Raw genomic sequence first — 23780 nt, 5'->3', positions numbered from 1 at the left:
GCTAATGTAACTTTGAAAAGAAACTCAAAGATTTTAACTTACGATTTCATCTTAAAGTTCATTTGGAATGCATGTGCTGGTATGGAATAGTGATGTTATTGGACTCAGTTCTCTTAATTGACAATAGGGAAAATGAACAGTCAATGAGTTGATTAATAATGTTGGTTTGACAAGCCTTCGCTGATGTCATCGTCGTCTTCACGGGTTGAGACTGAATCAACAGAAGATCTGATGGTTGGGGGTAAAATAAACCAATAGATGCCACAACATGGTAGCAAAGCACTATTCCTTGACAAAACAATCCCGACAGCTAGCCTCAGCAAATAAACAGCAAGTCGAAGAGTGTTTTTTGGGCAATAATGACGATTAGCCCCCCTCCCAAAAATCTGCCAAGAGGCAAATTCCTGATTGCTGAACTAGACAAGATACAGCTTCACTGTATAGCAATTGACTTTACATTCACTGTAAATAATCGGATTTCTTTTTTTGTTAAAATAGTACAAATGTCAACCACTACTTACTCCTACACAGATAAGCCAGAGTTAAGTTGAGAAAGTTTCCCAGCAAACAACTCAAGCTCCTTGAGCTATTAAGTGTCAAAACTGTCAGAGGTCAATTAAAAAAAAAAGGTCTTATCTAACAAAGAGACAGAAGAACTGCCTTTTTCCCAGCTGCACAGCAGAAGGGGGGGGAAATAAGAGGTAAGTTTGGAAGGATTTATTGTCTTCATAATAAATTTCACAGGAAGGATTACAGCACGTCATGGTAAGTGTGGATATAGTGGAGGAGGTGGTGGGATGGTTCTGTTAATAGCCTGGCCACTGCTGCTGGTATTGTTCAGGGGATGCTCCAGAAGGCAGACGTGCCTTTAGATCTCATCCACTAAAGCAGATGTTGAGATTTCCTTTCTTCCATCCAGCTGTTGTCTGCCATTTATGAGGGCCGCTGAGGTTTCAAGCAGCTGTTGCTGCAGATCACCTCCATACGTAGCTGTCTCTACAGCTTGACACGTCACACCTAGTGTTGGAGGTACATGGGAATATAATTTGTGCACAACAAAATGTCCACACGTTTCTCATTGCAGTTCAACCTCTCTTTGACCTGGATTTTGCACCAACAGTCGCACCAAATTCCACAGCTAACAAGGACCATGGGGCAGAAAGGGAGGTACGCCCACTGAGTTTTCACAGAGGAACATCTTATCACACAAAATGCCAACAGCATGCAATTACTAGCTTGCAAGCTCGGTCATTTACTCACAAAAATGCAGTAGTACAAAGTTAATGTGCTGTGATAAAACCATTTACGCACATTCCAATCCTGATGGGAATAGTGTGCAATTCTGATGGCATATCTTCAGCCAAGTCACTTGGACGCTGCATTTAATAGCTGGGTCTTAGTGGAAATTTAGTCGACTTAATTCACCTCTTTATCATGTCGTGATTATAGAAATCTTAAATGCTACAACAATTGTACCCAACTGTGCCTTTCAGCAGTTCAGATTCAAAATGCATCAATGAACAGGACATCAACAAAAATGTTGACTATTAGATGTATTCAAGTGTTTCGAAGCTAACTAAATAAAATTGATAAAACCATAATAAAATAGAGCTGCGTTTCTATTGGCGGACAACAAAGACTGCTCAACACTGTTGGAATTACAAATGACAACCATCTAGTCTCATTAATGTGCCGGACAAATACGATCCAACAGCGGTGAACATAGAGAATGTTCTCATCTTACAGCCGGGTCTCTTCTATTGTTGACCAGGCGTGGGTTGTCGTATCGCATGTCTACTGGCTGTGGCCCAAGCTTGGTGTAAACTGCAGCAGCGAGCCAGCAGCGTGACCTGACGCTGGCCCCTGACTGCCACCCAATGGGACGCAAGCTCATCTGCAAGATGCCACAGTTGACATGACAGCACCCACTGGGAGGAGAATTGGCCTCACCCGGCTGATAGCAGCCTGCAATTCTACACATTCCCGCAACTGTTCGCAAGCCCGATAGTCTACGAGGGGAAGACCTCCAATGGAGCTACTTGACGAAAGACATGATGGTGTGCTAAACGAGTCAAAAGAAAAACCTTCATGTTGGCAATCGGTTGGTCCGCACACACCTTGCATGTGAGTTAATCGGTTGAAGGCCCACATGCCTGAGCATGTTGCAGGTAGCATGTCAAACCCATTAGGCTCAAAATGTTGTCAAGGGACACAATGCCCACAGCAAGAAGTGCTGCTGGAGGGCTGCAGCGTGCCCTCAAAGCAATTATACTGTTATGCACGCACACGCATACACACACACGTACGCACGGTCAGTGAATAGTGGACGGCTCGACTCCTAATGCTCTGCTTCTCCAAACACGCCCTCTTCCTGTTTTCACAAGGAGGGAATGGGAGCAGCCATGGAGAAGAAAAGGGTGAAGGTGAAGCTGTGGTGTCACAGCACTGCAAGGTGCATTAGGCATGTTTGGCCACTTAATTCTTAGGAATGCTATTAGATATAATCATCCAATCCTGGACTGTGGTGGATTTGGCCTCTTGGGAGAAGAGAAATATTTTATCATACTTTGTGCAGTTCTTAATTCCACCGGGGAGCAATTCCAATTGCTGAATATATACGTACAGTACGTACTTGTGTTGCACGCATGACTTTACACAAAGAACCAATTCAGAAAAAGGCAGGCATCCAGACGGCCGTCATGTCAGATTCAATGGCATTGGACAGTTCTCAGGAAGGAGACTAGCTGTTCGGGCAAATGACTATTTTTGCACACCGCAGCAGACCAACTCTTAGCTAAGTCTAGACTGCTGCCGAATTTTCCACCAGTTAAGTAAATACCAAACTATACTCACCAGAGGTGGCTAAAGTACTCAGACCGCACTGTAGAATAAGTCCCTATACTTATGTAAAATAATAAAGAAATAAATTAAATTAAATTAAATACATAAATAAAATAAATAAATAATCAGACTTAGTTTAAAAATGACACCAAATTAAAATAAATAAATTTTATGTCAAATCTTGGAGTTGCTGGATTTTTTTAGATTTAGAAAAAAAAATTGGTTCTCTCTGAGAAGACAGGCCAATGAGTACAAGTACACAAGTAATTGTCAATACAAAATCCCCAAATGAATATTTTTTTTAGAGTTCATGAACATAATGCAGACAGTATGTTGTCTCTGCATTTAACCCCTCAGAGCAATGAACACATTGTTAGTAACTGGAGCAGAATGATGTATGTAGCGACTCAGGCAACTGTCCTGGTTTATGGTGCCTTGTTGAAGGATGGTTGTCGTAATGGATGGTCCGTCGCAGCTAAAAACAGACTAGTTTGCTGGACCAATGAGAATCCTGATTTTCATAGCAAATGAGAATGGGGAGAGTGAGAACAACGACACGAGACACGTTTTGGGAATCTTGTCTTATTGTAATACATGGAGAATCTATGTAATTGAATCGCCAGCAAATAATAATTGCAAATAATAATGTAATTTTCCTGTTGCCTTAATTGGTGTTGAGCTTGCTAGGAATCTGTTCAACATTTGTACTTAGCAATTGACGTCATAAAGCGACACAGGTTTGGGCCAAATGTGTGACGTTCAGCACACATGGCTCACCCACTTGAAAGCATCAAGAGATGAAGAACCTACAAGCTTTCATCTACACACATGAGGCGTGCAGACCGGGAGGCTCAATTTCAGCATCACAGGAGTATCACACAACAACAGAGGCTACTACTGTTTTCTTTGTTGGATGTTGTGCGCTAAACCAAGCCAACAAAGTGATGTCATGCAAACCGGAATTACCAGAAGTTGAAGCTTGCCTGCCAGTTATGCGGTATCAGCTTCCATATATTTCATTACATGTAACAAGCACATCAATATGTGTACTGTATTGCCATTCTCTCCAAAATAGCGTGTAAATGCTGAGAAAAGCTGTCACTGAGCTACATGTCTTTTTATGCTTTTACCAACAATTAAAAATGTTATAATATTTGACCTGTTTCATGACCTTTTCACATCTCAGCACAGATCGTACCAGCCTGACTTCTCATGTTGGATTCAAGGGATATCTAAAGAAAACAGGACCTCAAATAGAATACTATACGCCACAATACCATTTAGATCCGGGCCACCTTGCCAAGCACTCGCATGTGTGCTGCAGATGCGCCCACATCTATACAACCAACACTGGATTAGTCACACTACTAAAATGAGCTACTGTAACCTATATATCTGAGTCAATTAAGTCCTAATGGAACCTTGGTTGAAGATGAATATTTTCCCTACAGTTATACCAAGTTTATTCTCGAGTAAAACAGTTTAATAATAGTGAATTGTTTTGTGTATGTACCAACAATGTTAGTCAACATTTTGATAAAGAACGCCCAGTCCACAGTGAACAACTTTAGAATAATGATTCTATCCCATTAGGGAAGCCTTGTCCTCTTCTCTTTGTCTGTCACGAACAAATGTTTTGCAAGAGGGAAATGTGACACTGATAGTCGCAGAGAGCATGTCATGACCTTTGGCTTGGTCTCTGCTTCATTAGCTTCTGTAGCTCACTAAGATCTCCCAATAAGGAACTGCAACAGCAAAAGTGTTTACAATGTGTTTGTTTTCCACATTAAAAAAAAAACTAACTATTTCTTTTACACAGCCAAGAGAGGTTGATCCCAGTCCCAGAGCAAATTGTGTTTCAACCTTGGAGGTCGCACTGATTTTTGTCTGAGTGCCCCTGTCAGAGGAGGTTCAAATCTTCACTGGCTCCTTGCGTTAATCAAACAAGACTTATGTGCGTTTGCAAGTTCATAAGATTCTACCCACATTCTTCCTGCAAAACTTTGCCAACTTTTAATCATCATGTTGCCAGGTCTTTCTATAAACATTACAGCTGTATAGGGAACGTATGTTTGTGAACGTACGGTTATTAAAGCTTGAAACTCACAAAGACTATAAGATTGTTTTTAATGTAAATGGACACCATCTGGCTACAAAAGCTGCTGAATGTGGTTTACTGAGGGTATACTTGTTAAATGATTTCTATCAACATCTTATTTCCTGTAATCTTTATTCACTGTGTGCCCCCACTTCTATTGGGAAAGAACGCGCTATAATTTTTTATTTAAACCTAAAACAACTTGAACTGCCCGCGGCACTTTTCTTGGGTGGTATTTTTCCTTTTATGGTTTAATCACCCACAGAAGCTCCTTCAGGATGTCTGCCACCTGTTGTTCACACACCAACCCTCACTACTGAAACTGTTGAACCACACTCTGGTTCTGCTTCTTTGATCAATAATTCCATGCTAAATCTTCAAGCCATCAATATGTGCACCAACTGGGGGGGCTCCATTGTCATTTAATTACAGGCCTCCAAACAAGTGAGCAAGCCACTGACTTGGTGAGTGTGATTAAAAGTCATCTGGACTGTGCCTTTTCTGTCACCTGGAACAGACAGGCTGACAACACAGGAGAGGCAAACAAACTTTCTTCTATGCACGGCAACTCAGCGCATCCCATTTTGGAAGCACCTGTGACATCTGGATGGGCTGAAGATGAATAACGCATGAGCTCATCTTTCAGAAGCGGAACATGAAGACAACAGTGAATATCGCCAGGATGAGGACAAGGACCCATTGACTCATTGTCAGTCTTGGCTGGATGTGAAACCAAAAATAACAGGATCTCAGTGAATACTGTAAATCCTTCTGTATGCATTTACTGTACACCATTCTGGAACTATACATCTCTTTCCTGTGATTAGCAAAGATCACAAATGCTTTATTTGATTTGATAGCTTATGGTAAATCAGTTCAAGATGGAAAATAAGCTTTAAGCCTGCACATAGGCTGCAATAAATCCAAAAGCGTGAAGAGAAAATAATTTCTCCAGAGAGAACACTCAGCAGAAACCCTCTCCTGTATTATCTTTCCCGGTGTTATCACTGGCAGCACCACCTTGCTCTCTTCTCTCGTTTATAATCTGCATGTCCGGCGCCGTTAGCACGCCATCCCAACATAACTCGCCTCCGGCAGGAACTGACTGCCTCGTTCTGGCTTTCTCCTTTGTCCGAGGTCGGTCCTTTCTCCAGCCATGCTGAACCTGGACAGCCACAAGCTGATGAAAGCAATTTAGCAAAAAAAAAAAAACAGGTCAAAAGCAGCTGTAAGATTAGGGTTGCATTTAGGTGAAAACAGTGCAATCATGTCTTCAATAAGATTTATAATGTGGGAAAATGAGTTCTACACATCATAATGTCCTTTGGTTGTATGTCTCTGGCTGGATTTATGTTATTAGGTCCTATGAGGAAGCTGTGTCTTTTCACAATGCATGTCCAAAAAGGTCAAAAACATCAACTATAAAAATTGAAAAGCCATCTGGAATGACCAAGTCTACTCACAAAAAAACTTAATGTGGCGTTTACTACAACGTAGGAGTCTCCTGTAAGAATTAAGGGCTTTGTAGTGTTGACACAATAGACCACAATGTGTGATGAATTCATAATATTCTGATAAAAAGGGCAGTTTGGGGGATTTACTCTCCGACATTAATGTAGCTGTAGCTCTACAGTCTAATCCTTCTATAAACCACAACACTCTTGATCCAACGCAAAGGATCACTGCTCGCATTTAGAGTGCATACAAAGTCTATTTCATAAATTTGGCAGGAACGATTTAAAGAGTGCTAATGAAATGTGCCGTTGTGTGCATAGAGCTAATGGAATTATTAGAATTATTGAACAATCAATCCTTGTGACTCATAATCCTGACTGGACCAGACATGTTTTGAAACCAAATCTAGCCTGCGGCTTTAACAGGAGATTTAACATATTCTGATCTCCACGACTCACACCTCAGCCTAGAGATAAAGAGTCTTCGTTCATGCTATCAAGACAAACAGACTCTGTGCTTATACGCTAGATTGTTATTTCATTTGGAAAGCTAAAGTCCAGTTTGGTATGAGGGCAACTAAAGACCAAATTTCAGCAATCGTTAAAGCTCTTCAGATAATGATTTTGGGTTGATATTTTGATTTGTTTACTCATAACGTTGTGTGTTATGTATGGCATATGGAATAATAAGCAACTGTGAATAACTGAATAACATATTTGAAGTCTCCGAATGGTTGGAGTAAGGCAGTTGGACCATATTTCTGAACGCACCCATGATTAGGGATGGGGATGTGGTGTGTGAGTCAAAGCTCTAATGTTCTTGGTCTCGTTATTTTCGTGAAAATAAATAAAATACAATAAATTATATATATATTAAAATGAAATAAATTTCCCCCTCAAAAATACTTATTCTTGAGTGCCAAGTGTTTTTCTTTTTCATGATGCATTTTAGGACTGTGTGACTCCGAATAATACAGTTTTATAGTGATAGTTCAACCCCCATGAATCACACACTCAATACATGCTACATGTTACACTATTTTTTTAACAAATATGGTGCCATCCATATTATGTATTGCTTGTCCTCATTCAACTAGAGATACATGGAGACTTATAGGAAATTTAGAGTCATGAATAAATGTATGCTGTATGTTTTTGGACCAAAAACCCTAGCAAATATGGGGAGAACGAGCAAACTTCACACTGCAAGGTCAAAGTCAAACCTCAGAATTATGAGGCAGACGTGCTCCCCAGTGTAATATATATCAACATTACAAAAATAAACAATACAATCTACAAACATTGCAGGAGGCTAATTTTTGTACACCGGGACAAGTTTGGCATGTTGTTGCGTACTTAAAAAAACGCATGAGTCTAAAAAAAAAAAATACTAGCAGGAGACAAGAAATGACTTGAAGCATCATCATTTTGTCGGTTATGCTTGTGGAACTGTTGGCTTGGAGCCTGTCTTCCAAAAATATGTATTGCTGCTACAGCAATGAACGGTGGATGAAAGCACAAAAAGCAGCAAACGTGCACGTTTTTACGTAAATCCGCATGTGTGGAGCGAGACCGGTCGGTCCAGCCGGGCGTGGACAGCGGAGTCATCAAAGAGACTTTGCTTCCAACGTATCTCACAAAAGCCCCAAACAATGGCAGGAAGGGGACTGTAAGTCTTCAGGAGATGAGCCACACATAAACATCTTCAAGTACAATTCACTCGACTGGCGCTGAGCTTGGGGGAGAGCGTGGTGGGCCGTTCCATTTCCTGTTTTTACCTCCCGGGTGAGTGGTGACGAGGGCCTGCGTGTGCCAGCACCACTAATGACTCAAAAGGAGTCACTCTCAAAATCATTCAATACACAATCATGCCCACAATGGAAGCAGTGGACACCCGTACACATCCCGTAGTCCACATGTACATTATCTCATCATTAGTGATGATGCCAAGTGAATGAACACAATGGTTAGTTAAGAGCCTCCTCACACAGAGGACATCCTCCCCATATGGTGGGAGGTGGGGGGTGAGTCTGGCTCCACTACTAATCTTCTCCCAATGTTTATAAAATAAACAGCCCCCTGAACACCCCCTAACCTACATGCTGCCTGGTCCCCCTCCTGCCTGAACCCTCACATTGCATCTGGATGACCTATGACCTCTACCGTTTGTACTATGTTTCCTGTCCAGTGCGGCCGGCACCGATATGGCATCATGGCCAAATTTGCTATGTAAGCATTTTCCATGCATCGGAAGAGGAGATTACCAACATCCCCGTACGTGGATGTGGTACACGCCATTTCCAACTCACTGAGGGTTAAAGGATCATGAATCGTGAAGTCACACAGGAAGATTAAAATAGTAAACGTATTCATGACAGAACAAGTATCGCTAAAGAAATCCATTTTCACATTGAAAGACATTGCTCCTGAGTTAGTTTGGCCCAGCGGTGTTGGAATGAGACGAGATAAGCCCACGGTTGTGCTCCATCAACACAGGGGGCTTGCCAAAGCGAGTATAGAGTTACAAACAGCCACTCCTCTGGGGCTCAGTAGGAGTGGGCTTGGTGGAAGGGGGCTACGGCAAAGACACGGGAGCTGGCTAATCTACCGCCAGCCGGGCTGCCTGCTGATGCCCACCATCTGTGCCTGTTACTCATCACCTACCGGGCCGGCCAGGAGCCTCTGCTGGCTCACAAATGAGTAAACAAACACCCTGAGAGAATCACTTAGAAACTAATTCTCTACCTGGGCACATGTTATTAAACTCGTATCAGTGCTTCTCAATTAGAAAGGGGACTAGTGCAAGTGTGTGTAGATACTGTAGTTAAATCGCTATGGAGACAAATGAGGAAAAAGTTCTGATAAGGCACTTTGTATACGAAGCAACTTTCGGACCAGGCTCTTTCGTCCTTGCTGTGTTTATTGCTACGTATGGAATACAATCAGTGTGGAAAACTAATCAAAATAATCTGCGATACATAAATAAACGTTTGCAATGCAGTAAAGCTGCAAAAAGTAAACCATGATGTAATGAGTTACAACTGCAGTTGTATAGATCTTGTCGGCGTCACTGATTCTGTGACCGTGAGCATTGCAATTGGTAAATTTGGCTGCTTCAGATTGCCTCATGTTTTGGAAAAAAAAACATGTCAGATAAATCAGCACAAACCTTCCCAAGTGTTGGGAAATAGGTGTCCCTTCCATGCTTCATTTACTTGACGAGACCTCCTGTCAGAGTTGCGTATGCCTCTGGCACTGCTCAGGCAAGAGGTGTGGAGAGCTAAGAGGTCAGGAGGATGAGAAGAAGAGACGTGGTGGGGGAGAAGTGCAATGATGGAGATTAAATGAATTGCCTATGAATCCTCAAGGTGCAGCACAGGTGTGGAGTACTTACCCCTACATAACCCCTACACGCCCATCGTTTGGGGTGAAAATATCCTGTGGGCACTGAGCCAAGCGGCTAATTAGCAGACACATTTACTCCGCCTCATTTAACTTTATACTGCGCACTAACATCCACACATTTCACTTGATGTAATGTCAAATTGGGCAAATACAAGAGTTCTGCTATCGCTACAAAGATTAGAAATCAAGCGCCATTGGTAGGCACCACAACAACGTTCATACGCTCCCTCATCCAAGCAGGCCCGTGGGAATTTGTGGAACGAGAGCCATGATGATATTTTAAGTACTTTGCTAAATGCACCCAAGAGATTCTTGGGGTTGTTATCCTACGTTAAATTTACCATCTAACAGCCATATGTGCAGCCATTTGCGGACCATAAATGGAACTGAAGCGACACAGGGAAAACATTACAGGTGCTAAAACCCAATTTCAAAGATTCCATTGGGAAGCGCTGCTCAAGACTTAAACATTAACCATTACGGGAAAAAAAAAAAAAACTATGTCGCAATACAATTGCTGGACAGGTATAGTCCTAAATATGAATATTTATGAGGCCAGCTGCCACCTTTTGCATCTATGACAGCCAAAGTGTAGAGAGTGAGAAACGGCATTCGCGGTGCCTTGGAAATAAATCTGTAAAATCAGTAGTGGTCTACTAGACCGAAAACTGGGTCTAAAGATGGGGATGCTTGAACGTTCACAAAACTCAAGAACAGAAGTGTTTTTGTGAATTTGCCCAGATTGCCATACAAGTTTGAGGAAATGTGCTGAAAAAACAAATCAAAATGATGACATTCTTTATAAAAGCTAGTGGTTACAGAAGAATTTCATGTCGATTTAGATAAAGGTACAGATTAACAAGCTTTTCATCACTTTTATTTTGGCATATAGTGAGATAAGGTTTGTATTTTCAGGGCAGCTCAGGGAATATAACTACATTTTATACATTTTGGTCTGGATCCAAACACAAATTCAGCTGTGACAGGTATAAAAATGTTTCCCTTTTTGTCCTTAATTTATTATTCTTTTAGTCACGTTACTTGTGGCCTATTACACATTCGATGATTAAGCAGCTTTGAGGTTTGTACTTTTCTGAGGGCTGTTTAATTGTGCACAATAACAACAATTATACGATCATGAAAATCATAGCAACTCCAAAACCCAGAGGAGGAAAATAAAAATTCTGACGTTTCCTTTGGCAAATAAACACAAGGTCCACATATACAACCACAAATGGCATGATTCAATTATCCACTTTGGCTCTTGCACTGGGAATCCCTCTTCATGCCTCTTTCACAAAGACAAATGATTTCCCTTGTAAAGCAATAAATCATTTTGATTCCCTCGGCTCGCTGACGCTCACCCGCACCACAGCGGCCACCTCGTCCGCCCTCACATTTGCTACTCGGGCCTGTTAACTCAACCTGAGTCAACCTGTTATGCTCCGTCAAACGTGGGAATCGGATACCTGAGGAACACGGGCGCCTTTTGCTTTGTACCCCCATCCCAGTGTTTTAACACATTGATCTTAGAAGCTGGGAGAAATCCACCTCACCCGCCCCACATGAATCAGGCATTGTGACGGGGGTCCGTTGGGATCACACAGAGCATTACAAGCCTCTCCTTTAAGCCGGGGACGGGAGGCGGGATGGCCCACTCGAAGCGTATATTTCCGTTGAAGAACAGATAAATCAGATCATCTCTGGAGTGAGGAGCAGAGCACAGAGAGACCCTTCTTGCTCTATCTCCTTTGACATGTAAATGCAACGGTGGCACTGAAAGAGGGCCAGGTGTCCCAAGCAAAGAGGCAAAGCGTGACGGTGCATGCATTCCTCCGGGACCTCCACCGTTAACTGTTGCTGTGCCTCATACGGGTAAACACCGAATGCATTTCATAATGGTGGGAGAGAAGAACACCTTGTAGAAATGCAGTGGTGCTTGGTTAAAGTGGATTTTTCAGCCATCCTTACTTAACATTTGACATACTTTCTGCATTCAATGACTTCTGAAGCATTTGACTGCTTGCGAGCAGATAATATTGATAGAAACACTTCAGAATTAATTCTGGTGATTTTTGTCAGCAGTCACATCATCGATAAATACAGAGGAACCAGTTCTATTGGCGGCCATAAATGCCCGCCTGGCCATAGAACAGCTGAGCAGCCAGTTGTCCTATTACTTTTTGGAGGCACAAATAAACTTGTATGCGCTATGGTTCACCAAATTGACAACTAAATACCCTTAAACAGTCAAATCTGCAGTTAAAGCTCATCTCGTCTTGTTTCGTATCAAATTCTTTGTGGTGGTGTTTAGAACCAAAACAATGGTAATTATATTGTCGCAATATTTGGGCCTGACCATCTAAGGCAGGAAAAAACAGACAGCAGCAAGTCAACGACATGGAGGACCAAGAACCATAAATGATGACAAGAACGACGATGACAAGATATTCATCCAAGGCTTTATTAACAGACTAGTTGCTAGGCTTTTTTAAAAACTTTTTTTTATTTATTTAATGACTTCAATCAGTCAGTCTACTTTTACTTTCAGAAGTCATTTTGAACACGTATCATACTTCTACTAGAGTACACTGTGTCCCACCTGTAGCATTGCAACAACATCAGCAGGTGTTCCCTGTCAAACGCAACACATATTGTGTCTTTCTATGAAATGTAATAGAAACAGCAAGTTCCAAGCTGTGTGTGATATGCCGCCTCCTTTTGTAATTTGATCCACTGGAGACCAGAGGTCACAAGTTAACAGCTGCAGTTCTCGCCTTGCTGGACGATTAGGACTAAGTTAGCCACCTTCGCTAGATCATCAAGGTGGCAATTTGCGTAAACTCCTTGTGGCCTGGGGCAACATACTAAATGCCTTAACTGGATGAAATGGCTTGGACAATTAAATAAGGAGTTAAGAAAACAATAGAAGTCCGTCATTAGTTTAAAGACACGAGGAATACCTCCTGAGCGAGGGTGAAGTGCTGAAGTCTCAGTGTCGAAAGGTTAAATACTTGTACAATGAACTAACACTCTCCTCACACGCACTACTGTCCAAATCTTGCTGTCTCATTAGCAGGACGAGCAGAACTAGACGCCAGACCAGTGACTGGTTAGAGATAAGACTTTGTACCATGCAGCCCTATCCGAGATGACACATTTGACACGGTGCAGTTCCGTGGAGGACGTTATCACTCTTCAAGGTTTAATGGGCCTGTATTTCACAAAAACACAACAATAATGGTATTGTGCAACTGTTATTATTCCATCTAGGCTTTTTCTTCTGTACATACAATTATAATGTAATATAAATGCAACAAACAAACAATTCCAATGGAGTTGGAAGTCGGGACGTTGTGTAAAATGTAAATAAAAACAAACAATGAGAATTGACAATCCTTTTCAATTAACATTCAACTGAATACAGCACACTACCAAGATGTTAAGTGTCCCTGAGCCTATGTGGCAATAGCTTTTATATAATGGTGCTGCTTGTTTTTGTTTTTTTTAATGTAGTGATGGCCTTTAAATGTTGGGTTTCAGCTTTACGTGCAGAGATTTCTCCCCATTCTCTGTAGCTTTTTATGGCATTATGGATTGTAGATGAGGAAATCCCGAAATTATTTCCAATGGTATGTTGAGAAACATTTGTAAACTGCTGTTGTTTTAGACCCACTCATAACATTTTCCAATAAACCTGTTATAAAGTTCCAAACAGGTGTTTTTTTTTAGGATTCCTCATTGGTCAACTCTCCCAGTCTTAGAGGCATCAAATTCACATTGAGTGAATAATTGCACCCACCAAATGAATAGCACATAAATACATAAATAGCTATCGGTTTGAACATCTCTTCTATATGTTGTCCTTGTATTCAATTGAACGTAGGTAGAAATTATAAATATTTATAGATTATAAATCATTGTTTATTTGCTTTTTATTCTGTTTACAAAACATCCGAAACTCATTGGAATTAAAAAATATTTTTTTTAGTGTATATGAAGAAACTCCTAAAACAAGATCTCTATAGAAATAAAATCATTATTATTCCTTTTTCAGAGACGTGTTAAACATTTGAATATCTCGACATTTTATCTTGTAATAAAGTGCTCCTTTGTGTAACTGTGGAAATGTCTATCTCCAAATAATAGATGTATGAACTTTGCATTTATGCATTTTTAGATTGATTTCAACAGCTCAAAGTGTGCAAACAATGTCCTTGTTTTATCACATCGTACAAGATTGCAGGCGAAGTATTCAACAAATGCGTTCATTAGGCCCATCCAAGCTGCCACGTTCTCCTCAACTAAAGCTTCGTTTTAGTCACGACTATACCGCGCCATCTACTGGTTGTTTTAAGACAGTTGCCACACACAGAAAACGCTAATTCAGCCATTGGTTCAAAGGGCGGACAAAAAATTGACAGAGACAAAGTTTTTCAAAATTTTATTTGATTTAAAAAAAAAAACATGTTTCAAAGTGCCTCTTGGTTGCTATTACACATTTCATAACCCATCTAAGGATGGTATAATAAAAAATATTCAGAATATTTTCCGGATAAAAGTTTATTTATAGCACAAAGGCTTTTTCCCAACTTGCTGAAAGTCAAGTTTTTATCGAGTGTTGCAAAATTGATACAAAGTAAAAAATATATAGTGTGGGGATATAGTGAAGCTGTTCCAAAGTAGTTTGAAAATATGGCATCTCCCAGAAGTTACCATTTCCATGGAAAGATGTTGGAAAACATTTAATTGCTTTGTAAAAGTTCCACAAAACATTGTTCAAATTTTTACACCTCCCAACCAAAGAAGCCTAACAAGAAGGCTTAAAAATTGTACAAATAGATCAGATGAGGAGGAGACTAGCCAAGCAATTGCAAAAGGAAGGTCAGCACCATGATGCAAAAGGGAAGGCTTGACAGTAAGCTCATGCAAAGTCATTAGTTACACTGTTTAGCGTTTGGCAAACAAGCACATTAGATATTAAGATGGCAGGAATGTTGATACAGTGTTCTTGAGGCTTCTGCCTAAACACAAGTCTGTTTCTGCAACTCAAAAGCTACAGAAAGTGGCACAGTGACTGTGGGTGAAGCTATCCACATGAAAGAAAAATGGCAATGTTTTGTGCAGCAGCAGCAAGGCCTTTGTGACAGAAAATAAATAACTGTGAAAAGATACAAAGTACAATGTGAGGACAGATTTGAATGGAAATGTAAGACTGTAAAAAAATGAAATGCTCGAGTGTTCAACATGCAAGTTGAAAACAAAAGACTAAATAAGATTGTCTCCCAACAGACAGTGTGGTGATAATGACAGCTGGCAACCGGCCAAATCAAGCCATGGCTGCCCATTGCAGTAGGAAGTGTTTATTATAAAGAAAAAAGTGTATTCAGGAGTAGTGTAGTGTCGAATCGGAGTGAACAACAACAAAACACATCCCCATTAACTTTGGCAATTTGCTCCCGCGACATCAAAAAGTACGTTGTCATTTCAAGGAAGTTAAGCGTTGCGATGTCGAGCGTGTCAAGGCTGTTTTAGACGGGAGCAGGACATCAGTCTTAAAGGCCAAACCGGTATCTGAAGATGAGTTACTCATCCATGGCTGGTTGCTGGCTGAAGGGTGTGCTGGTGCTTCTCACATAGCTTCAGAATTACAGGTACGTATCCTGGTCTATGCTGCTGAGGCTGTGTGTGGATTGCTGGAGGGAAATCTCTTTGGCAGAGGGGAGGTCTGCAGAAAGTGCATGGCCCTGCTGAAGCGGCTCTGCTTGAGTCTGTGGCACAGCCTCCAGGGCCTTGCTGAGCACCGGAGGCGGGGCTGGCAGAAAAGCAGGTGGGGGCGGCGTGGCGTTGGGAAGAGGGTAAGGGTTTGGAATCTCCTCAGGGAGCTGCGACTTCTTCAGGGTTTTCTTTTTGCTCTTCTGCTCCTTGCCCTTTAGCAGTGGGCCGAGCTCCGCCTCCTCCAGTAAAATGGTGGGGTACTGCTGGAGATCCTGGCGCCTCGGGGGGTCAGCCAGCATGATGATTCGGGCCCCGTGCATCCTCTGCGGGGATTTGAAATTGAGCTCGCCGCGATTCTTCTTCCAGCGCTTAAGCTGGGTGTGATGTTCCCTTTCCACGTCTCGCGCCGTAATTTGCACTTCCAAGATCTGTGTCAGGAAGACACGCGTCATTCAGATACACATGAGTCATTCAGATCATTTTCCAACCAATAGATCCGCCCTTCATGGGAAATACAGCAAGTTCCAGCCTTGTCTGGTCTTTGTGTTGAAACGTTGTAACTTAACATTGTAACCCGCCAAAGGCCTCTGCCAGGGTCACCAGTGGTCAAGTTGCACAGACGGCTTATTATAAAGACTGGGTGAGCCCTTTTGGATGTGAACACTCCTTATTCTCCACAGTCCATTCAATCAGAATGAACCATTCTCCAAAAGGCTGTGCCGTTTTGCCCTACAGATGGCGTTGCAGTTAGATAACCAGAAATCCATATACTGACAGCAACAGCCAGAGTTCAAAGGTAACAACTTGAGATTTTTGTAAATTTCCTCACTGTGCCAAGAAAGTCAAGTTTTGTCTTGAAAATGAAAATGTTTAGAGGGAATTTACAAGATATTCTCAAGTGTTAGACTGCTGAGACGACAGTCAGCTGATTCAAACAAATGATAAAAATTGCCTTGAATTGTGTCCAAGCACTTACTCAAAGAGTCATGTATCTACAATTACGGTCATTTCCTTTGCGTTCATAATGCATGCTGCAATGGTGCTACTTTTTTAAAAAATCAAAGCACTGTCTGGAAGCTTGGCTGTCAGGGAGGAGTGTACACTGGCTTAACTGATTTCTTTCTTTCCATGACTTTCTATGATTTCATTCAGTGATTTCATAATGTGTGGGATTGTGTGCGTTTGTACGATGATGACTGTGTGAGTTGACAGAAATTCTAGTCCACGAAAAATTCAACACCCATGTTGCTGATGTTCTCCAATGAATTATTTGTATTGGACCTCACACTACTTGAACTGATGCTAACAAAAGGATTATCACTTGGTGCGAGCACATTTTGATGGTAGCACCCACCCTGGTGGTGTGTGTGTGAGCGCTATTCATACATCGTGAATAAAGTTACTGCTTTTACCTCTCGGACGAGGAATCCCTCCTGCATGTATCGAGGCTCCACAGCTCGAAGAAGCTCCATGGTCTCATACTGGCCCTGGCAGGCCTTCAGCTTCTCACGACTACCCAGCATGCACTTCAGCAGTACCAAGCCTACTCTGAAGATTATTTTCACACCTGATTTTCACAAGAGAAAGACAAAAGTGGAGCACAGTTATTAATCCGAGTTTCAGGTATATAAAGTAAAAACACATAACACTAAAGTCATTTTAGCTGCAGTTGCAGCAGGATGAATTTGGAGGCAATTTAGGACTTATCTGCTCACATTCAGCCATGTGCTTCAGAACTAATTGGACGGTGCATCACAGTGCAGATGGACAATGCAATCTGGGAAAGCAGTATTTTGAAGGCAAAAAAGTGGAATGCTATGCAATGGCCAAGTCAATCACCTGACCTGAATCGAATTGGACATGTATTTCAATTGCCAATGACAAAACTAAATGGAAATGGGCCTCAGGAACAATGAGGACCTGAAGCTTGAGCTTGCGTTGAAGCCCCAATATTTATGGAACAGGCTCAAGTAGGACCCTTAGCTTGCGTTGATGCCCCAATATTTATGGAACAGGCTGTAGCCTTTGTGTATGATTTTGACCCTGGGTGGCCAAGAGAAAAAGAAAATGCAAATACAAATACATCAAATGTCATAAATATATACTGTATAACATTCTTAGCCACGACATTTGTAAATTTCAGAGACGTACCGTCACAGAGGAACATGTCCCAGACACGTAACACAGACGCCCATGGCAATGTTCTAGAGAAGGCGCACATAAACCATTCAGTCATGTAGAGGATGGGATCAATCTTGTGTTTCTCCAAATGGCGGAAGGCTAACGGAGAGACGCGTCGCAGCAAAGCAAACAGAATTTCTCCATCTAACTGTATAGCTTCCTAAGAGACAAACAGACAGGAGAGCCGTTAACACGGGGGATCAAGAATCAAGCGCTCTTCTGCATAAAAACGTGGATGTTACACTACGGAAAAAAAAACCTGTCCAATCACATCATGTTCCTGCACGTTTTAGAAAGACAGGAGAGATTACACAACATCTTTATTAGCAAAAAATCTTTGTTTCTACTCGAGGACAAACTCCCAAAGTATCATTAATCCCCCATTACCACATTCTTGTTACACAATGACATTGTGACTGTGCTTCTTGATATTAGACCGATAAAATATCGGGTCATACTACAAGAAACAAACTGATCTCTTGTTTCAGTGTGATCATATCCGTTGTGGTTGCAGTGTGTTGCTCACCAGCCCTGGGCTGTAGTAACCAGGAAGATACTTCTCACAAATTTGCACCAGTCCCCAGAAGGCGTCCTTTGGGAAACACGTTGACAATAAAATTAGGCATTAATTTCAAAGGGCAGTATTGTGATTACAGACACAACCAATAAGCCCAGTAGATATTGCTGGTATGCAACTGGGGAGTCCATTAGATCCAGGAGGACCAACCTGGTGCCTGTGAGCACCAGGCAGCCCACAAGACCATAGGAGTAGTCTGTGGCCCTTTTCTAAAAATAGCTCACCAGTGACGGAACTTGTGATTTTCGAGGAATATGTATTTTAAAATGTGAACACTAGTGGAGATTTATTTTAAAAAAATCATATTATCTGTTTGATAATTATTCTGAGAAATCACTCACATGATGTCTTCTCGTAAAATAGTGTTATAAGTGTATACAGTCAAACTTTGTATTAATCAATATCCAAGCAGTATCTCCTTAAGCAAACTTATCACAGCCTCCACCTATAGCACTCGACGGCACGAGATTTCAATAAAACTGAGCTGTGCTGGGCGACGGCACCTTCACCATACTGTTTGCATGTGTTAGGACAGGGGTGGGCAAACTTTTGGACTCGCGGGCCGAACTGGGTTCTAAATTTGGACCGGAGGGCCGGACAAGGAGCAGATGGACGTAGGTGTTGTGTGAAGTCATATAAGCGACCTGTAAAGGTCATTGCATAAAAGATCTTGGCCTTTAGTAGGTAGTAAAGCATGGATATTCCAAACATTTTTTTTGAAAACAAATGCATTTATTAACAGCATTAAAAAAATAATAATAATTCACTAAAAAACTGCTATCAGTGATTCTCATAAAATACGACACTGTTATTATGAATAACAATCTCCATCACTTCAGTGCCTGCAGGTCAGATTAATGAAAGATGTTTATCTTATGAGATCACATCAAACGGCAAACATTCTGACCAAATATATCATCTTGAAGAATCGGTGAAAGCATACATCCAAATAAAGTAATCAAAACAGCAACACGGTGAGGGGTATCTGAAAATCAGAGCAGAGTTTTAACTCGCAAACACCTGGTAACAGAGGTGAGGAAACGGGAAACACCTCCTTAAAGTAAGCCTTAAGAACTTTACAGGTTAAGATTAGTCGCAAATAGGTGGTGCATGAATGTCCTTGAGCATCCTGCATTATTTGAAAATGAGAATGGTCGCTAGTTTCAATCCCTGCTATGTGTACAAATCATATTCAAAATGCATTTTTTTACAATAAACTTGAGAGCCTCCCGTTCATTTTCAGTGGGAACAGTGTTGTTGGTCTCCCTTTTTTGCTAGTGCGTCATAGTCTGGAGTAAAATTTGTTGTGGCAATTCTTAGGCGAGATCCGAGGTGTTGGTCCGTTTACCTTGATCTGTGACGGGTTGATGTTGATGTGGCTGAACGTCACGTCGCGTACGTCGAGCCAAATTGTCCACTCTTTTTTAACATTCGGCACTCACTTCTTTTTTTCGGGCCACTCATTTTAATGGAAGGATTCCAGGGGAAGGTTTGTGGGTGGCTTTAGCGCAAAACTGCATCTGAAAGCTCAGCGCGCGAATTATAAGAATGCTGTCGTCAAAGCTCACGCTCTAAATTCGGGACTGATACGAATAGAGCGAGAGTGCGCCAAGTCCGTACTACTGAGTACGTACACGCACTTGTGAGTGTGCACCGAGCTTTCTGACACGGCTTCCGGTAGTAAATGCGCAGGCGAGCGCTTCGCCATCTACTGGGAAAACGCAGTCATTGCAGGCAAAATGACCAAAAAAAAAAAGTTTAATAATACAATTTGTTCAGGGTTGGCGGGCCGGATTAAACGGTCCCGTGGGCCGGATGTGGCCCGCGGGCCGTAGTTTGCCCACCCCTGTGTTAGGAGGTGAAGCATGCGAGTGATGTACCTCAGCAGGCATGTGCATGAGTAACACAGCAGCAATGGGAGCTTGGGCCTGACAGTATCCCTCCTCTGGTTTGTAAAGAGTGTAGGCCTTCAGAACACGGAAAAGATCCTTCTGCCTGTGCACGGATACACAACAGTGGTCACAACCACACAGCAAAATTGACTTTTAGTGCATGTTCTCTCTGGTATGGGGTCGTACCCGTGTCCTCCTCGAGACACAAACATCTCATGGAATGGAAACTGTCGATGGAGATCTTTCTCAATCACGTCGCTCCATTTGGGATCACCTGGCTGGCTATCCAACTCCTAGGATGGAACACATGAACGGGCTGTAAATCTGTTTTTGTACAGTGAGGTTTGCAATTAAACAAACACTTCCTGCAAAAAAAACTAAATATTAATACCCTAATGCTACATTTTAAAGACTGCATTGAATTGAACCATGAAATGAGTCCATAAACAGAACGGACGTGAAAGGAGGATGTCCCTGACCTGAAACTTTCCTTGGTTCTGCTCTTTCTTGCCTTTGCCTCCTGAAAGGTAGAGCCACGCACGGCCTCGGAGAGAGGGAGGAATTCCTTTTTGGCATCGAAGCCTCACCTGGAACATGGTGAAAGACAGTGTCACAAAATACAGCAAGACAAAAGGAAACCCAACGTTTGTCACAACAGATCCTAAAATGAGAACATGAATGCAATAAGAATGTTGTTTGCATTTGACTCGTGCAGCATGCTCACGTCCCCATGCACAAGTCTGTGCTGACATAACAAAAAGGCTCAAGTGATATAAAAACTCTAATACTAAATTTAGTAACTCGTGGGACAAATGTTGTATTCTGAAATCAGAAAAAAAAATCCTTTACTTCCTGACATTTGCAGCAGGTGAGCTATCGCCATTATCACAGAAATGTGCAAATAAAGCCATTGTTCTGTGCATTCCAATTATGTTGCTCCAGTCTGAACAAACACAGTCTTAGATACACAAAGGATGTTTGGACAGTGTCTTGTTATACCAGTCTTATATCAAGTCACTTGAGCCCCGCCCTGAATACGACTAAACGGCTTTTGTCACAAGGTGTATCATGTGAAGGGAGAGGTCAAGTCCTACACCCTGCTGCTGACTCATGAAAATGAGATTAAGTTGCAGCGCCGTGTTACATTGCTTTACAGTGTCTCACATATATATAGACACACACACACTTTCACAGCACACTCAACTCTCATCTCAGTAGAAGGCATTAAATACAGCATTGGGAGTACAGATTCATACATTGCATATGTGCACATCATAAATATTGTTGGATTTATCACTTTTACAAGGGCATTGCCCTTCTTTTTATGACTTCTTATATAATGTGCTACAATGCTTGTTATGACATTTGATATGTTTGCTGTACCAGCGGAACCACAAACACACTGTGTCACACCTAAGTGATGTTTTGACTATATTAATGCAGGTAGTGTCAAAACAATTCTTGAACTGCATTTACTACTTACGTTAGCACCTGCAAGAATATGTGGTAATCGCGACTTTTTTTTTTTTTTTAATCTATATATTTATGTCATGTGTTAATTACAAAAGGCTCTTGGGCTCCATAGAAGTCTATGTCATACATCTTGACGAGTATTGCTCATATATTGAACAGCCAGGAACTTCTTCAAATAAATGGACAATTTGTTGTAGAATTACAAGATCACAATGGAAAAGATACTGGCTGTAAAATAATCCTTCAAAAAAAACAGAAGCAGTTTCGATGGCTTGCCTCATGTGAACCACATTTTGTATTTTGACAGTTGGAACTATTTTTTGGGTCTGACCTTGTTGAATCTCTTGATCATCCACTTGTCCCAATGATTGAGCATATCCAACCACTTCACCTCCCTTTGCCTGAGCACTGCTGTAGGTACATCCTGAGCCCTAGGGACACACATGAAACGAGGACATATATCATTTCACTTTATGTAAGCACATGTTCCTTGCTTAAACAAACTGAACTATAAAAGGGTTGAAGCAAGCATTAAGCGATCGTCACTGGTACAGAATAAACATCCAGAGTCTCCTGTTAAAAGCAAAGGCTTTGAATGGAAGGGAATTGTGCATGTGTCTTTTGTTTTAACAATTTAATTTGTGGTCATGTGAGTGGAAGTTAGTTTGAGGATTAACTATTTAGATCTGCCACGTTTAATAGCAAACTTTAAAGTCGCAGTATTTGCTTGACCTAAGTAAGTATCTACAAGCTACAATACCAAAAATAGAGACCCACATTAAAAGCTCAGATTGAAGAAAATGTTATGAGTGAGTGAGGTCTGATGCTTTTAAAACTATATACAATTACCCCATCAGCAAAGGCGTGTAATTGAAGGCTACATGGCTTCAAAGGAGCTATTTTTAGGCACTCCACTGTGATTTACAACAGTTGATGGAACAAGAGGATCAGGAAAATTAACAATTTGTAATCTTTAATTTTGGAAGTAGCATTGGATTTGACAATGAAAACATGGACCGAAATTTGACAAAGGGACCAAAATAAGCTGTTTCAAACAACTTTATTAACTCACTGCTTCGGATATTGGTTGGCACGACTAAAAAAAATGAAGCTTTTGCAGATACTTCAATCAAACACGGTTCAACTTGAGTGCACAGTAATAAAGGATTGCATTGTACGTTACAGGGAAGAAAAGGCAGAGTATAATAACCACATTGTGCCACGCAGCTCGTGGATGATCAGGCAACCAGACAGTACATGCACAAATCCCAAGAAAAAACACGTTTTCTGCCACTTGTTCTCATTCATTTGTTGTTTAAACGATTCAAACCACACAAGGGGGTATGGAAATCAGAACACGGCGATCAAGTAGAATTAAAACGCAACTTACGACTCCTCTGTGTACTGTTGCGCTCCGCCAATAAATCCATATTTGTCGGTTTGTTTGTCGCTGCTGAAGCCATTGATCTCGGAATCGGAGCCTAGTGAGCTTTCGTCGTCGATTCGACTGCTACTGAGGGTCCGGATGCTCCTTGTGTCCACGGGGCGACGGCCGTTCTCCGTGTTGTCCATGTTAGCGTCGATAGCTAGCACGCTAGCGAGGTTAGCTCACGTCAGCGAGCCTGTTGACAAGCCCAAGTCAGAAACTGCTCTTTAAGCATATAACATGTTCACCATGAGTTTTTGGATAGAAATGAAGAATTCACTGCTACGGTTCCCTCGCTATAACCATTAACAGGCGTCACGCCATAATAAGCCATGAAAACAAACTTTTAGTTTAGAGCTACAGAAAAGTAAATTCACAGAACATCAACTGCAATCCGAGGTTTAGCGTTAGCTAAGTAGGATGCTAAAGCAAACTTACGTTAACAGCTCGGAAATTGAACCCTTAGTATTCCTATACAGGCTCCACCGTCCATTGACGTTATGGTGTACTTCATTGCCAGGGGAACTAATAAAAAGTAGATCGTGGAAATGTCAACAGCTAGCAGTGACGGCTGAGCTTGATGTCCTGTCAAATTGTGCCTCGACCCGCAGTCCTGCCCAGCGGAGCTAATGATTTGTCTTGCCAATCTTACCCCTAGTGGCTTCGCTTGTTATTACTATTAGAGTGTGCGTGTGTTTTGTGGTCCATTTGTATT

General features: G+C 41.6%; 1 protein-coding gene across 1 annotated transcript; it reads right to left on the bottom strand.

Annotated features, from left to right (window-relative positions):
- Positions 1-14227: 14227 nt before the first annotated feature.
- LOC133153958 (TBC1 domain family member 10A-like) lies at positions 14228-23713 on the bottom strand. Its single transcript, XM_061278308.1, has 10 exons — positions 23504-23713; positions 23030-23261; positions 21971-22070; positions 20646-20753; positions 20353-20459; positions 20155-20269; positions 18224-18289; positions 17668-17857; positions 16929-17083; positions 14228-15944 (listed from the first exon to the last, which is right to left on the bottom strand). Exons 2-10 carry the CDS (start codon positions 23209-23211, stop codon positions 15447-15449), a joined length of 1521 nt encoding a protein of 506 aa, XP_061134292.1. The 5' UTR covers positions 23212-23261; positions 23504-23713; the 3' UTR covers positions 14228-15446.
- Positions 23714-23780: the final 67 nt, after the last annotated feature.

The sequence above is a fragment of the Syngnathus typhle genome, linkage group LG5 (assembly GCF_033458585.1).
Source record: "Syngnathus typhle isolate RoL2023-S1 ecotype Sweden linkage group LG5, RoL_Styp_1.0, whole genome shotgun sequence".
Taxonomy (NCBI): domain Eukaryota; kingdom Metazoa; phylum Chordata; class Actinopteri; order Syngnathiformes; family Syngnathidae; genus Syngnathus; species Syngnathus typhle.
This window is presented reverse-complemented; position numbering and strand designations above follow the sequence as displayed.

What these genes read in the sequence shown, in the direction of transcription:
- LOC133153958 (XM_061278308.1), bottom strand. Translation starts at nt 23,211, where the DNA reads ATGGACAACACGGAGAACGGCCGTCGCCCCGTGGACACAAGGAGCATC. An exon ending in AGAACCAAGGAAAGTTTCAG is followed by an intron (nt 20,460 to 20,645) that starts GTCAGGGACATC and finishes GTTCCATCCTAG; the next exon opens with GAGTTGGATAGCCAGCCAGG. An exon ending in AGGGATTCCTCGTCCGAGAG is followed by an intron (nt 15,945 to 16,928) that starts GTAAAAGCAGTA and finishes TTCCTGACACAG; the next exon opens with ATCTTGGAAGTGCAAATTAC.